This window comes from Aythya fuligula, chromosome 7 (genome assembly GCF_009819795.1).
Source record: "Aythya fuligula isolate bAytFul2 chromosome 7, bAytFul2.pri, whole genome shotgun sequence".
NCBI classification, from domain to species: domain Eukaryota; kingdom Metazoa; phylum Chordata; class Aves; order Anseriformes; family Anatidae; genus Aythya; species Aythya fuligula.
The window spans coordinates 3942111-3960322 of NC_045565.1; the positions used below are offsets into that span (position 1 = coordinate 3942111).

The 18212-nt window shown below is 35.6% G+C and overlaps 1 protein-coding gene across 4 annotated transcripts in view; it reads right to left on the minus strand.

Moving 5' to 3' along the window:
* Positions 1-18212, minus strand: part of CTNNA3 (catenin alpha 3) — a 458724-nt gene that overhangs the window by 95712 nt on the left and 344800 nt on the right. For all 4 annotated transcript variants that reach the window (XM_032191583.1, XM_032191582.1, XM_032191586.1 and 1 more), the window contains one exon: positions 17187-17387. In XM_032191583.1, the coding sequence (XP_032047474.1) occupies positions 17187-17387 (201 nt within the window). The remainder of the gene's footprint in view (positions 1-17186; positions 17388-18212) is intronic.

An 18212-nucleotide genomic window follows, 5' to 3' on the forward strand; every position in this document is an offset into this window, starting at 1 on the left:
CTTTGTTTACTGATAAAAAATCGGTAAACTCCCGATTAACTCATTATTGCCAGGATTTTGTTCAAGTTCCGTTCATCTGAGGGTGGCCCTCTGCTAACTGCTGCATTCAAGGAGTACATCACTTTCACAAGCTGCACGGTTGGTGAGTTGTGTCTTCTGGTCCCTATTACTGCACAAAAATCTTCAAAATCTTCTCACCAGAACAAGTGAATGCTTGAACCTAAGTGTATTTATTTTGCTATACAGGAATGCTTTTTAACTGGCCTTTTTTTTTTTTTTTTTTTTTTTTTTTTTGCATTTCTTGAGCAATAGTTTCGATTATAAAATGCTCTTAAAAAGATCATTCAATTAAACAAGATCAGTAACTGCCACTGAGACAGTTCTCCCTTACAAAAGTAATGCTTCCACTAAGCAGACCTTCTGGGAAAAAGACTGATCTTGACAAACTGAGAAATTAAGTTTCTCAAAATCACTTTTTCCTTGAAGAAAAGTGTTTAAGTTGTATTCTAAAACAATCAACCCAACAACAAAAACTGATACACAGTGTTGCCTCATTTTCTCTATCCTACTGTATTCTCTTTGGTATATACCTCTTGGCACTTTTCAAGCCCTACTTTATAGCAGGGCAGCAGGCACTTTTATTCAGAAAAATCTCCAAACCACAGGAGTAAGAAAGAAAAATATTAAGAAATTGTCTAATCCTGGATCACTACTGCAAGAAGGACACTGCCTAAAATGAATAAAATGTTATTTAAGCCTGTAATCCATATAGACTGGTGTGTATGTTTTCATTAGAACTAAACACACTGTATTTTGACTGGTGGTTCATGTCAGTCATTACCTGTCACATCTTATTTCAGTTTGATTTGTAATGTCAAACTGCCAATGCAATCCTGAAGTTCTAATTTTATAGTTTTTTAAAAAACAAACAAACCAAGGCAGAGAATCCTTTTATTTGAAGGGGAACAAGTCTAGATGAAAAATCTGCAAAGGAACCCTTACTCTGTACCCTAGCATAAGCCCTGTTTGTATGATCCTTAATATTTTTCATTATCTAGTCACTTTTCTCGGCAGATTCTAAAACAGATCACGATTTTTTGTTTATATTTTACATCTAAAGGAGAAAAAGAAATACAATGCTGTTTTTCCTTTGTGTACCAGACTGCACTTTATGCAACTCATAAAGATGAAATACAGAAAATTTAAAAGCCTGACCCTTTACCCCAAAAATCGGATTTTTATTTTGCATACAACTCATACAATTTTGAGACACTGCAACAGAGAAAAACGTACAAGTTTCATAAATAGTATTAGAGAGTAGAGAATGTGTTTTACCAAATGCTGCAAAACTGAATTTGCCTACACAGAAGCATTAAGCAGTGACTGTCTATTCTCTAGAGTAGCAAACATACGTGTGGCTCAAGGGACCATTATGCCTAAAACAACAGACTACATCCACCACTTGGCTACTGGAAAAAAAGGCGGGCCAAACCAGGCAGAGCTTGTGAGCAGTAACTACAGGCTTTGTGCTCATTTCTTGCTGGGATAAAATTTAGAAAGGCACATGCAAAGGTGTGTAAGAACAGGAGCAAGAATGCTGCAGACCTCTCAGCTGGACTCTGCTAGAAACTGGAATACGAGACTGGTACACTTGTTCTCTTGCACTGTAAAAAATGATCTCCCTATAAAATCACCTGAATCTTTTACACACAAATGATCATTTTCCAATTGTAAGGTGATTTCATACCTGTAACATAAGCTTAAAGAATCAAGAAAAAATTATTGTTATGGTGGGCCACAACACACAGATATCTAAATTTGCATTGAATGAACCAATCATGCCATAAAACATAGGAATAAACAGATCTGTTTTCTGAGGGCTGAGAAAAGGCTTCCTGTGAAAACAGGAAAACATGTAGGAAATGATGGACTGAATCTGCAGGTATATAGAACGAGAATCACACCAATGTTCTTCAACCTTCTCCCTCAATTTAATACCCTCCCAGAGAAAACCAATGACATCCTTTGAAACAGTGCTCGGGAAATGAGAACTTGTACTATGACAGCAGTGTTTTGAAAGGAAGGTTTCAAAGCAGCCACAAACAAGATGCACTGTCTCTTCTTTGCATCTTGACTGCTTGCAAACAACCTGCAGGATATTCAATGATTTTTCCCCAGGTTTTTCACTAGAACATGCTTCAACAGTATTTGGAAACATGTTTCTGAGGGTGTGGTGTCCAATTGTAGTGACTTTTATCTTCACATACAGCTTTTTCACTGTGTGATCACAAAGCACAGCACAGTGCATATGCAAACTCTCTGTTCAGACTGTAAAAGAGCTTTGGTCTCCTTGAAGTTCCAAATTAGCCACGAAGTTCAATTTGCAGTATTTGTGGATTTTTTTTTTTTTAATAGTTTCCAGATTTGAAACATCTGGAAAAAAATGCTCTATTAGAATACCTCAAAGGATGTGTGTGTATATATATTCATGTATATATAAATATATAGATTACAGCTCTACTGCTCATAAAGTGCTTATTTCTATAATTTATCTACAAGAGTTACAAGTATTGGCAAGAAATAATGATCTTTCAATAGAATTAAAGATACTTTTAATGAAGCACAAAATGTATGCTTACATTATAATCCATATTAATAGGAAGTGTGTATTCTCCTTCCAATATTTTACACAAGTTTTTAAATAGTACAACACCACTGTGACTCCAAAAATCTCTGAAAATGTGCCTTCATCCTCAATTAACCCAGTGAAAATATAGTAGTTTTATCACATATTCAAATAGATTTTCTTCATAACATGCTTTATGTGCAATGAACACAGCCTCCATAAAAAGTCTAAATCATAGTCTAAATCCTGTATTTGAATACAGCTTCATAGAAGTTACGAATATGTTCCTACAGTAGTCTCATATGCGCTAATAATGACCTAGAATTCATTCATTTAGGTGGTATTCCTAAAACTTAATTTGTAACATTTCATTGTTTTATTAGGAACATTAGTCTGTAATATTTTAAGCATTATACTGACATCATACATTTCAGACAAGAATAAAAGTTAAATTTCCATGACATTAATGAGAAACAGATTTAGTGAAGTATCAGGAAAACAATGCCTAAACCAGAGTTAATTCCAGTCATCCGATCCACAAGTAGGGGAAAAAACGAGCCTAGCACCTACTGAATACAAACTTCTCCATTATACCCAGAGCGCGTCCTTCAGTGATGGGAGAAGGCTGAAGACAAGTGTCAGAGAAGTGGTTATTACGCACTTTGTACAAGGAATTTTTCATCTACCGTGATGATGTAAGGTCAGGATGCACCGCTCCAGTTTTACAAGCTGTGAACATAGAAGTGGGTCATATTTTCCCAACATTGAAATCATGCTGAAAATAACTCTGTCTTCAAACCACTACCAGTAGAAAATAATCTAAACATTCCAAAATGTCGCCATTTACTTTGGAACCTAACTAGAAATAACTTCTTTTGAGAAATCTGGTTGCCACTGGGTGTAGTATCATCTTATAAAACCTGAAAGTAATTGAATTAGCCAGAAGGGATACTCCTGCAAAAAAAAAAAAAAAAAAAAACCACACAACTTTCTTTGGTACAAGGACAAAAAAAAAATGCAAGCCACTTTGGGAACATCAAAAGTGAACTCTTTTGTTTGTTTGTTTTTGTTTGTTTTAGGCAAGATCAGATACTTTGCTTTTGAGATGTGTGTTAGCAAAAGACAAAAAGATAAATATACAAAGCATGTTTGGGAAAAAGGTGACATGTCTACTAAAAAGTAACTTGGAATAACTACAAGCATTTAATCAAGAGTAATTACATTTCATAGAAGATTGACAGTTAAAAGGCAAACAAGAAAAATACAACTTGTTACACCAAGTCCTGAAGTACATGATAACAATAAAACATCGATGAACTTGCCTGCCAACTGAAAAAAAATATTACTCAAAAGGATTCAGGAAACACTGCTTCATGATAAACTTTGTGCATTTAATGCCTGTCTTCGTTCTAACACCTTAATATACTGTGCACTGGCAAACTTATATGCTCTTCATGGTTTATTTCGATAATAAACAATAGTAAAACTCAGTAAATAGAACTGGGACAAGGCTTTTGAGACATGAGCCAGCAGAGTTCATGTCAATCACTCCAGTGATTTCAGTGGGTTTGAAGTTAAGGCCTAAATACTGAAGCCTGTGGTGTAAGCACCTACACAAAGGCTGTCCTTACTAAACCATGGTATTACTAAAACTGTTTTACATGGAAAGAGATAAAGGGATGTTGGTATATGTAAGAAGTGTGTTCAATTACAGTAAGGAATCATTTGAAACCCATACGCCTGCTTATTGCAGAATGTGAAATCCCACTGGGTAGCTTGTTTGTGCCAAAGGCAGAACAAACAAAACATCTCAAGTGGTTCTCTCCAGACTTTAAGATAATTTTTTTTACGTGTAGCCTTTTTGTTGTGTTTTTCATAGACTTTTTGCATTTTTTAACTGTTTTGTCAATTGTCTTTTCATTTTAAAAACGGCTTTGTCTTCTAGAATACTTTAACTTACCCTGTTGCAACTGACAACTCCAAGGAAGCCCTCTCAATGCTGCCATCTGGATAATGACCTCTGCTCCAGTAACAAATGGTTTTTTAGGTGTCCTACTAACATTCTTCCTCCACCATTGCCTACTACAGTGCTTTAAAGCCAACTCACACTCCTGTCCTTGCAGGAAGAAAAAGATGAGTTCACAGTTCCCTGTGTTGAGATAGAGCCTGAAGTAGTTGTTACCGTAATGACAAAACCTGCTAGGGGGTCACCAGTTTGCACAACTTAGGGTTTCTTCCATTATGTTCCTGATTACATTGAAAGTGTAAATAATTCTCAAACTTGCAGACACATACGACATTGCATTTTGATATGTAAGGTTGCTATGTGTGTTAACTACAAGAACATAATTAAATGTTACTCAAAGTGTGTTATCTTAGTGGACTTATTTGAAGGGGATAATAGATTTCAGATTAGATGGTAAAATAACTTCAGTTAAGATCTTTATGCAAATCAAACTGTTTACCAATACTAACGCACTAAGTACGTTTATCATAAATTCAAGCATCTATGTCATAAATACAACCGGAAACCCACATTAGTTATCTAGTCTCCAGGCTCACAGATCTCTTAAAAGTTTCCTATCCAAAGTGTTAAACCATGAGCTCACCATCTGACTGAGCTGAAGAAGGTGGCTGAGGAAGACGACTTCCTAACAAAAAAACAAGAGTGCAAACTACTGGAATTCTGGCTGCCATAGAAAATGAAAAATATCATATCCTTATTTTGATGCAAGTGGCTGCATAAGACTTCTCGGACACCTGTTTTTGCTGATGGTGCTCACACATCAGAAGGGTATTTTTCTGTCTTGAAGTGCTCAATGTATGATTTTTGCCCACACTGCTCTACAGAAATTAGTGATAATTAAGACAGTTGGAAGAAAACATAGAACACCATTCACTTGTAGAAAATAACAGAGCTCTACTCAACCATCTTCCACAAAAAAAAAAAAAAAAAATAGGTCTAGGTAAGGAAAGTATCTTTAGTTTCTTCTCTTATGTAATACTTTGGAGCAAAATCGCAAAATCATCGCATTCTATTTTATTCTAATTGTATATTCTTCTCCATGTTACTATATATTCTAGATTTTTCCTTGCACACTCAACACACTTCCTTCATCCTTGAATATTCTTCCATTTAGAAAGTATGTCCAAAATCTGCATCTCCACATCTTTGCAAAAATTCGTACATGCAGACAGAACTCCCTAAGCGGCCATACAGGAAACAAACCTACCCAAGAAGTTGAGAAATTTTCCTCATGCTCAAAGCAGGGTAAAAACTGAACTTGGTGCTAATTATGCTGGATTTCACCTAATCAGGCTTTGACCCGAACCTCTCTCAGCAACATTTCAAAGAGCTGTGATGTACATTTGGATGGAACCTGCATGCTGATGTTATCTAAACTGATTTAGTTTTAACTACTGCAAGGACTGAGAATATTTTAGGCATTGTTTGTGTATCTAATTGCATCTAAAACCAAATGGTAAAGGGATTCTGTCTGTATCTGGAAGTCCAAACAGATCAAGCATAAACAACAGAATGAGATGATCATATGCACGGAAGCCCCCCTAACCAGACAGAACTGATGTAAATAATGAAAATAACTCACACAGACTAACAAAGTCATTGCTTTCTTAGTTTTATATTGAATGATGGAGACAGAGTATGATGTTCTCACCTACCAGTTATTTATATAAAGTAGCAGGATGGGCTACCATACGAAAAAAAGGACAAAATGGTAGAATATTGAACTAAGAATACCAGATGCACTGTTCAACTTGCCCTATCCCTCAATTCTTACCCCAGAAATAGAAAAGCATTCAAAAGCAAGAATCTAAATGAGACATTTGCATTCACTACACTCATAGTAATTGCATCTTGTAGTACATGCTTTCCCCAAGAAAAGAAACTTTGCCTCAATCATCTACCAATGACATTAAGAAGAAAATTCTTCAGTATTGCCAGAAATTTCTTAATCATCTAGTAACTAATTAACTAAGGAACATTTACAGCTATCAGTGCTAATGCTAGTCTTGTTTTCAGGAAGAAGTTCTTTAGGAGAAGAAAGTCCTCTATAAGAATCTGGAAGAAGAGCGAGAATGGAAACTTGGAATAGGTGCTGATTGTTCTGGATACACAGTCATGGTGAACTCCAATTGCAATGGACTGCTGACAGACAAGGTAGTGATTCTCAATTAGATTTCCTGCTACTTTCAATTCTATCTAGTGAGTACAGGAAAGCTGAAAAGGTTCCAGAACATTTTTTTATTCTTTACTTGTGGTTTAGAGTTTACAAAAGCTTACTACAACATTACTTCCTCCTAACCTGCAATGTAGGGAGATTCAGAATGGCAGACTTCAGGATTCAACCATGTGAATTATCAACTCTAAATACACATCCACTCAGGATCAACAGTTAGAAACATACTACACTGACTAAACTAACATTGCTGCCAACATTATCAGAATGTAAACTCTATAGATTCATAGGATACAGGTACATACCTTATTTGTCATACAGAATAAATACAAGTGAATAAGTTGAGTAAATACAAGATGACTACATGTTGCTGTTCTGAAGAAATATGGAGCACTGCAGAAAATCTTACAATTAGCTCTCAAAAAAATCAACAGTTTTAAAAAACTGTAGTGCAAATAAACACTATAAAAATAAAGTACCAACAGACTTTAAATGTTTATCTGTGTATCTGACAACGTATCATATTAAATCATTCAGATTTATTGCATCCATTTACAAAGTTGCCATGCTTCAGCTCCCTTCTGCTATAGGATACTTATATAAGATACCTTCTTTAGTACTTTGGAGACTCATAAATGCAGAAAGAAGTATTTGTAACCTTTGAACATTGAAAAAAGCTTCCAAAATAATAACACTGCCAATTCTTACAAGTAAGCAACACATCAAAGGAAGAGAAGGTATGCTTATTCCAGGAATCTGAAATTACTACTGCACAAAGTATGAATGCACCCTTTAAAAACATTTAATTGCCCAGAAAAGGTGATCCTTATATAAATCTACTTAAGTATCTACTTAAAAAAATGAAACACATTGTCTCCCTTAACATTTAGAAGAAAGGAAGTATCCTGTGTTATAATGCTGGTTCTGGGCTACACAATACAGAAAACACTAACCGTCAGATAAAAGAAACACTCATTTGCAGCTTAAATTCAGGAAACAAATTATAAAATTGCTTCAGATAAAAAGAGCGCGCTATTGCAAGATTGATGGCTTCTCCCAAAGCATTTTTGGTGCTTAGGAGGGGAGTCAAACTGTTCACTGCCTAACCTATCTGCTGAAGCGAACTCTGACTAGTCCATATGAGAAGCATGGCTGCTGCTTTATATTGCTTTGGCATGGCAACAAAAGGCTTCTATCATGACTTTTTTCTAACAATGCACAAGGCACACACCTTCTAATCTTCCAACGGAAGCTGTCTACCTTTTAATTTTTAGTTCTTGACAGCAATCATAAAGGAGAATGAGTGATGGACAGATATATATTCCTGCATGAACTACATCCCAACTGCTCTAAAGTTGAATGTATTACTACACTTTTATCTGCTACATAAAGCTTCACTTTAAGATGAATCTTAAGATGGTCTAGTGAATTATTCCAGAATGATCTAACTACAGTTGTTTAATAGCACTGGATAAACTGAAGGGACAGTCTGAAATTCTCATCTACTCTGAGTCAAAATAAAGCTCACAGCAGACCAGACCTTGTACAATGCAAGTAGTGGTGGGATCTGTTTAAAAAAAAGAATCTGGTCCTTAGAAAGGATAGAGAAGCCCTATTTATAGATATTTTATTCAGCATATAATTAATTCAATAACACTTCTCCACGTACTGCCATTAATGGAAGTGCTGAGAGACTTACTGTGATCTGATGTGAAAAAAATGATCACAAATGTATCATTTATAATTTTAGCATGAATCAGTTCTACTATATTAACAGATTCATGATCCATACATAAATACACATGCATAAATAAACCCTGCTCAATTATGCACATGTTCCCCCCAACACGTTCTGCTGCATAATTTCCAAATCCAACAGCCTGCAGTTACTATAGAGCAGTAAGAGTTGAGGGAGTTGAGGGCATGTTTGCCAGAAAGGAATCTGGGTGGGACACTGAACATCTTATCCAGAGCAGGTTTTTGAATTGAATGGTTAACTTTCATAGCCGAAAGGATTACCAAAAAAAAACTAAAACCAAAAAACAGAGAAAGAGTGTGTAATGTAATTTAATGATTATGATACAACATTCTAACAATTAAGAAATTTTGTTATAAACATAAGAAAAATATTCCATGTAGAAAATATAAACTGTGAAAGGCTTTCTTGCCTTTTTTTTTTTTTTTTTTTTTTTTTTTTAATTCTGTTTAGAAAACAAAACCAAATGATACCCCTGCAGATCTGAGACTGATCTAAAACTGGAAAACAAGAAGTGAATTTTTCAGGTCTATGGGAAATCTTAACAGAACAGGATTCAAGTTGGGTATGTGAACAGAAATTTCCGCACAGATTATGGAATATTGAAAAAATTCTTAAGCGCTTTGTGATTTTTGAGATAGAGTTACTCAGTCCACAGCCCTATTTAGAAGGCAGGTTACACTCTGACATGTAAATGTTGTGAAACCAAATGGCTAGAAGAAACATTGAAGAAATCTAAAAGGTTTGGTCCATGGAAAACAGGAAAAAACAACAGTAGGTATATCTGACCAACTGGCTCCAAGAAGCAACAGAAACAGCCGAAGCTACTAGGTTAACAACTTGAATGTCCCTAATATACCAACTTCTTTTAAAATACTCAGATGAAAACTAATGAAATAAGGTATATGACATCCCTAATATACTACAATGTTTTAAAAGACAACAGGACAAAAGAATTCTTTGAATGCTGAATGACAAAGGAAATAATTGCTAAACTGGTGTCTAAAACAAAAAATTAATCACAGACAAATATGAAAAGAGCACAGCGTACTTGTAATTCCCACAAGAATGCACGATAACAATTATAACAAGGTTTGTAGGTGCAAGACTATGAGAAAAACATTATTAACACAGCAGGAAGAAAATATTGCCACAGAGATGCTGGAAAATACATTCACAATAGCTATCTGAAAGGTTCCAGAGCTGCAAGTGAAAGGCAGACTACAGAACTGCAAATGAAAGGTCCTTAGCTTGAAAAAGAAGGGGAACCTAAGGTCCTCTGCAGAAAAAAGTCACAGCTGAAATACTGGTAACAGCTTTGATATGGGCACACAAATAACTGTCCAAGTTAAAGCTCAGTGAAGAGTCTGCTTAAGTTTAAAATAAAATATATTTAATAGAATGATCACTAGCAGTTCCCTGATCTTGGTAACAACTTAAATCCAGTATGAATGGACACTGCCAAAAGAATCCCTGTCCTGGATCCTTAAGGCCTAAAAGGGAAAATATATTAAAAGGGATAGACTTCCCTTTCCCAGTTTTTCAGCAGATGCCACTAAAACCAAGAGACACTCCCCTCATCTTTCTCCCCTCTCTCCATTTAACTAGCTGAAGCAACATCATGCATGTCAAATCCATGCTGGTAACAGAAATTTATTTTACTATCCTAATTTAGAAGAAAGGCCTAACAACCAAAAAAAAAAAAAAAAAAAGAACAAAAAGAAAAAACAACTGAAGAAGGCAAAAATAAAGTTATTAGCTTATTTATAAACATAACTTCATTCTATATTAATGTTGTGTTTTAAATGCTGTACTTGCTATTTTTTATCTCAAGAAGGAGAAAAGTTTATGGAGACTGTGTTTAAGACCCAGAGCCCTAAATAGCAGGACTGCACCAGACACTCTGAAGCTTTCTGAAAAAAGCCTGTTGGCAAATGGCACTGGAGAGGTCTATTCTCAGTTCCTTGGATGATCACTAAGCACAACAGCATTTTAAAGCAAGCAAACAAGTAGTTATGAGCATCTTAACTCTCATGTACAATTTATAATTAATAAGTACATTAATGTTATTAAGAATGAAGAAAAGCTCCTTTTAAGCTACAAGAAGAGAAGGTAAGATTGGCAAGAAGACATGACATTATGCTCAGAGTCATTTTTTGATTATCTGAAACACAGAAGACTTTAGATGACATTTCTGTTTCTTCAGAACATTCTTTACATGCGAAATAAATCTGACAGTTTTTTACAGCTAGTATTTTTAACACAGCTTCAGAAGGATTAGAAGAGAGCTTTATGAAAAAAGCTCACTGTGGACTTAATGCAGGTTGTTGACTCTATAGTAGAGCAATATCCATTGGTTTTTGTATCCACTGCTTTAGAAAGTTTTACAACTATTGGTAATCCTAAGCAAAAATAAATAAATAAACAAATAAATAAATATATATATATATGTATATATAGTAAGCTAAGTTATGCAACTATCAACATCCCTCAAACTTTAAGGGAGAGGAAACGTTTACCTACAGCACTTCTCTTAGTTCATAGTTATCCTCTTAGATTTTAAAATAATTCTTTGTTGAATACAGTTTCTTATGACCTGTCTCTTGTCTGTGTTCTACACCAATTCCACAAGCTTCCAAGCTGAAGCCATACCCTGTCTTTTTCTATCAAACTTCTTTTCAGTCATTTCCAAAGAAAGGACTCAGTCCTATTTAGCAGACCTTGGGCTTCACAGGCAGGGGTACGAACCTCTGTATGATAAACAGAGTTTATTATAAATTACAACATTCACTTTAAATCTCACTGAGGGTGACAAATAGTGAAAAATGTTCTTCCCTTAAAAATACTTCACCCTTTTTAATTAATTACAGATTTTGAATTTGCATAAACTACAAAATGAGATTCAGCAACCTTATTTCAGCTGCCCTCACCTAAGTCATCTAGAATGAGATCGGTCATATTGGTACCTTTTACACCATGAGAGAGATACAGTCCTTCAACAGCTTATTCGTTCTACATCACCTGTAGGTATGTCTTAGGCAAGACAATAAAGTCTCTGAAAATACTACTCTTCCCCTATTTTGGCTTAGATGGCATGCAAAAATAAAATAAAATACTTTATGTCAGAGTGAACAGGATAAAATGCCACAAAGCCTCCACGTGTTACCTCCTTGGATGGTATCTTTTGAGGGAATAAAGTTTTTGAATTGGATAAAATATATAATCCCTACTGCAAACAATTCTGACAGTGGACAAAGGAAACTGTCAGTTGCTTAGCATAAGCCTTCACTACAAGTCTAGGAACCATTGTTTGAAAAAAGCAAATAAAGCAACTTAAAAAATACAAAGTTTATGCATGTAAGTGTGCAAGATACGGACATAAATGAAAAAAAAAAAAAAAAAAACACAACAGAAGAAGCAAGATCAACATCAGATAACACTAACATCTCTACTTGCTGAGATAAATTTCTTTCCCAGAGAAAAGTACTGCAGTAGAGTTAATCCATCAAGCTGAATCATTTAATACAGAATTTTCACAGAATTTCTAGGTTGGAAGAGACCTCAAGATCATCGAGTCCAACCTCTGACCTAACACTAACAGTCCCCACTAAACCATATCCCTAAGCTCTACATCTAAACGTCTTTTAAAGACTTCCAGGGACGGTGACTCCACCACTTCCCTGGGCAGCCTGTTCCAATGCCTCACAACCCTTTAGGTAAAGAAGTTCTTCCTAATACAGTGCTATACAAGCGAAGTCCTTTCTGAGGTAGAGTAGACCAGTGTAAGCACAGAGGCTATGCAACTGATCACACTGGAAGTGAGAGGAGACTCCAGAAGGTGTCCAAGACACCATTCTTGGGACCAAGAAATAAACATAAATAAATTATTTAATTCCAAATTCTTCAAAGTCACTGGAAACAACATGCAAAAACATTGCCCATACAGCAGACAACTGGGTCAGGATGAATTGAATGAGTTTCAGGACAAAACCACAAGACAGCACTTCAGAAAAGGTTAACTTGAACTTGTAAGGATTTTAAACACAAACCAAATGTCTCCAAAACAGGTCTACATTTAAAGTGTTTGGCCCACTGGGGCCAAGGGAGCTTGTGGAGCTCACTCATGTGGAGCTGCTCACATTGACACATGAAGAAAATGCGCAAACTGGCGATGCATAAATGCACAAATTTGAGAAAGTCTTTAATTAGAAATAGTCCTAATACAGCTCTCACAAGTCCCACAAAGGAGATAATCAGGCCAAAGATTTCCTTGGTATCCCCTTGGTATAGCAAAGAAGCATGTATATGTAACACCCAAAAGAGATGTTCTACAGCCTCCTAAGTAAGTTATGGGACTGTTTGGATATGAGATTTTCCTTGACTCTGAAATGTCTAGAAACTCGTACTTACCCAGATGATGAATTGCTTAAAAAACCCTTCCCATCTATTCTGCTCTTCAATTCCTAATTATAATCAGCATTGTTGGTATCAGGTCTGATAGATCTGATGTCCCTCTGAAGAATTTTTTTGGAATTCACAGCTATGTACATGCTTCTAAATATTTTCTGAAGCAGCGAGACAATTTCAAATTCATGTTCAGCTTTAAATTTGGTATCACCATTCTTATAGATTAAACTCTGTCTTAATTTATGTTCAGTCATATTTCAAATGGAATGGGATCGATATTTTGTGTCTTGCCAATGGCAGTTTCAGAACAACACCTACAGCTGATCTACAATTTGAGAATAGAAACATGCATTTCATTCTAAACGTACCTTCATCAGTATTTCTAAACTTTACGTTAGACCCTATCCCTAAGTGAATCACACAAGGCATTTCACGATTCTGCTTTTAAAAAGCTGTGGAAAATGGGCTCCTCTACGTCCCTCAGCCCTACTAGCATAAGAACAAGTGGACTCAAAGCTACAGTGACTCACAGTTAAAAGTGCTGGCGCCTTAATACAGTTAAAGTATTTGTCTCCATCCCTTTTCCTTATTTTCGCAAGATCCTTAAATCTAAATAAATAGAGGATTTATATGCATGTATACATACCTCTATATAAAAAGAATGTGCACTTTATACATTGTATTATTATACTTTGACATGAAAGAAACAATGCTGACAATATTTACAATAAACATAGGCTTTTTACTGTATCAACAGGTAGATACCATAATATAAACTGTTTACTTAAATTTAACTACTGCAGATTCTGGAAGGTAGGAAAATGAATAGACTGATTATTTAAAATTACAGTACAGGGTTACTCTTCCAGTTCAGAAGTGGAAATACCTTGTGTTTCTATAATCAGCCTTCCTTAAAGGTTTCATTTTGCATTCATGCAACAGTAAACAAATCCTATCAAAATGCAAGGACCTGCACTTTTCAATCTAATCAACAGTACCAGGCATTAGGAATGATGGAGAGGTGCCAATATTAACATTTTCAGTCTTAAACATAAAAGAATACAACCTGCACCTCTACCATATTTGCATTTGCAAAATCAAGATAGGAAATGCTGGTTTCAACAACTGCCTTCATTAAGCTTGTAGACCACATGGTTGAACATTCTTCTCCCCCATAGTCAGGAAAGGTTTCACACAGAACATGGAGCATTCGTTTCCAGGGCATGATTCTCAGTGCTGATCTCCTAACATCTGGACAGGGATGTTGGTTCAAATGTTTTGCACATTTCTTTTCTGACCACACAGCCTAACGTCCTTCCCACTAAAACCTGAAAAGAAGATGAGATAGAGTAGCTCCCAATGTCATCTTGACATAGAGCTGGGATGTACTCAGAGTGCTCGCTCACACCAGGAGGGGGCGAGTATTCCTGCATCCCACATTTAGCTGTAGCCTCATTAACCTGAAGTGTCACCTCTCTGTAGACACAAGGGCAGTCCAAACCAACTATCTGCACCATCAGATCACATACTGTCCTCCTGCATTCTTCTGCCCCGTTATTTTTAAAACTTATCCTATGGACAACAGCCTCCTTCAATATGTGAGCCTGGTGAATGCCTAAAGCAGGTCCATCCAGTGGAATGAATTAAGCAGCTATTTCGTAGCTTAACTTTGTAATCACATACTTAACAGCATAATGCATATACCAAGTGCAAATCAAGGGCTAAAAAGACAACCTTTATTCTGGTATAACTGAACTTTTAAGAGGTGGACTCCACAACCTTAACAGTGTTTTGACAGAGCTTTGCTGTTTTTTTGCTTATGGTTTTCTTGTTGTTGGGTGAATGGGAAGATGCGAAACAGAGGAGAGGAATAACAAATTGGAGAAAGCAGATACTCCAATATACAGTACTATAAAATCTGTTTGTTTAAAAACAACTGGTATCTGGACAGGACTATGTAACTTCAACTAGGAAACTAAGCAGCAGCTTTTAATACCTATTGTACAGCAGTTATTAAAGAAGTATTTGATGAATAGCTAATTTTGGCATCTTGCTGCATGATGTCTTCCAACAGAAGAGATTCAGTGACCTTAGGCTTTCATGTGCATTTTTGCAGTTTCTGTGTAGTACACTATTATTCCATAATTCTATTTTCACTAACTGTATACTCCTCCTCTTATAATGTCTCTTCACTAACACATTACCTTTTCATTGAGCATAAAAGATGCATTTCACTGCACTGTGTTAGTCATGCAAACAAACTGATGGCAGAAAATATGCGAACTTCTTTTCTAGTAAGGTCACCTTGCTTTCAGCTGGCTCCTAGAAGACCCAGCAGTAACTACGTGCATTAGGTTAAACTTGAGCGCTGCAGCTTACCTGCATTTTTCACGTCTCTTGAAGCAGTAGAAAAATAAAACTAATCAAAAAATCCTCATAAGAATTTGAAGTCTTTTCACTGCAGATCATATAAATAAGGGTAGGAATGAAAAGTACATTTTTCCTTTTACAGCTCCTATTGAATTATGTGAAGTACAGGACTTTTAGGTTTAAAGTACCACAAAAAATTTTGCTCAAATGACACCGTGCTTGATGTCCCTTGACACAGCCAGATATTCCAACCCAAACCAATTTTATGCTTTGTCTTTTTTAAATACACAGATTTATATATATGTATATATATTTTTGTCACAGCAATGCAACAGAACAGAAATCCACATCAACTCCTGATGTGTTTCAATACCACCAGTTTCAAGAAAGAAGAGCTCAGTTTTTACATAGGAATAAAAACTATGCTTTCCTGTAATTGCTTCTGCCTTAACTATATGTCATAGTGCTTTCAAAAGTTACGAAAACATAACATTATGTTCCAAGTTCTCAGATTTTCTCATCAAAATGTCAGAAAAGGAGATAAAACCAGGCAAGTCTATTCCAAAATCTTCTCACTATTCTGTCCCTTTTGCAACTTCTTTGGTATGTCAGTTCACTTGTTTCACATGAAGGCAGTTCTGTCCTGGACCTATTTGAACTGATTAAAAAAGTGCTCAAACTTCCTGTCTTTTCTTGCAGTAAAATAAAGTAAATGTCAAGCAAACATAACGTATTAGAAACCTGTTTAGACTGACAGAGCTAGCATTCAGACTTCTATGTTCATGAAACTGAATCCTCTATTTCAGAGACACACAGATTACCAGAAAACTTCTTAATGGCAATACCACCCAACTATTAGACTTCCAGCCACTGAGAACATATAAGTCCTGGGGTCTTTACAGACTCCTAGTGTATATACTGAATCAAAAAATATGAGGCCAGAGATTAAGTGTTGTAGGACACAAATAGGATTAAAATCAATTCTGTTCACACCCAAGTAGCCTCATGCTTTGTAATGCCCTTTAAAGAGTAAGTAGAAAAAAACATCAATTGGAAATGGCTGACAGTTCGCTTCAGTTTCTTGTTGACAGAAATTACATTTCAGACATGTAAGATCGTCTTTCACGAAAAGTAGCACATATAGTGACACAACTGATATACTTCATCTCTCCTGATCTTCCTCTAGCCCCTCATACCATATTCAGCCTCACACTGGTTACATTAAAACCAGAAAACATTTATAGAATAGGACAGTTACAATCCTGTTTCCAATATGGGGATATTCCAGTAAAGAATACTCTCTTTAGTATCATGGAAAATGAAATGGACACTACTAAATATTTTAAGAAGTTCCAAATTCACATAGCAAAATTGAATATGTCTGAGAATGTTTAACCACTGCACAATAATCCTGGAAGAGGTAAGTATAAACAAATCATGATCCCGCTTCTATGTCTCTACAAGCTTTCATCTGCATAAAACAGATGTGCTCAGGCCAGTAAAACAGCCGAAAGCTGCTGCCTCGTCAGTTACTAGTCTCCAAACATTGCTAATTACATTTATGTAAAAACTGTAGTGAAAGTTCTCTAAAAGTTAAAAACCCTTATATGAATTATGTAATTTAATTTTTAACAGTTAGTTTTGAACTGTATGGTATCATTATAATTGGACAGTATGCTGAAAGGAGATAAGAGACCATATAGTGAAACATCAGTGCATTATTAATTCATTAGATCAGAGAATCACAGGATTCCTTTTAAATGTGACGTATAAAATAATGCTTTTACAACTAAAGAAACTGAGAACACAGTTCAGAAATGAGACTTACCATTCTTGGTTAAATACTGAACATTCTTCATCACTCCTTCAGTGTAAGCCCCTGGCTCATAATTGTCCATCTCACCCGAAACAATATGAGCTACTCTTGAAGCACGCCCTCGGATCGCACCTGCTGCACGATCTAAATTGTCAGCATTTTGCTCTCTCAGTGCGATGATACACTTGTTTACATCCTCAAGAATATGGCTTTCTGCAAATAAAACAACATTTATTTTTAGATGGCACCTCTTACAACATTGGACCTATTTTAGACATTGACTAGATTTTCTTCCCAATTGAAATACACTGGCCAACATGAATGGAAGTAAAACTTAAAACATGACATTTACACTGAACTCTACTTGAGATCCTTAAAAACAATTTACTCATCTGTAGAAAAGTAATGTCATACTATCCTACAGGCAACAACAACAACAAAATGGTCAGTTACAAAGTGCTAGAAAACGTCAAAACCACAAAACCTTACATGTATCATGAATATTTGTAGTATGAAGGAAAATTTAAAGGGATTATGGCTATTATTTATTGTTGAAACCTTCTTAAACCATTGTGACAAAAGGAGCTACTACAAGATGAGCCTTTGCCAAAAAACAAGTGCCTAAACAACTAACTTCTTTCATGCCTGTGTGTTAGGATCTTCATGCTAAATCATATTAATAGAGAAATATTTTTGGCTGGTATTAAGACTTCATCATTAGATACCAAGTAATTTCAATACACTACATTATTACAAAATGCATGTTGATATTTTACTGTAACAGTTACATCTTTTATACCAATACACTTTTTGCATTACTATGTATATTTGATACAATCCTAACATTTAAATATGTGCAAATATAGCTCCCAATAAACATATGTAATCACTTATCAATATATAACACAATTATGTGTTACTGGCTTCCTTTTACAGCTACATTATTTCACTGTGCCTTCTTGTCTCACAATACCCTCCCCTTCAGCTATCTGTCATGCCCTAACTAAAGAATTCCTCTTTCCTCTTGTTACGCTTTCA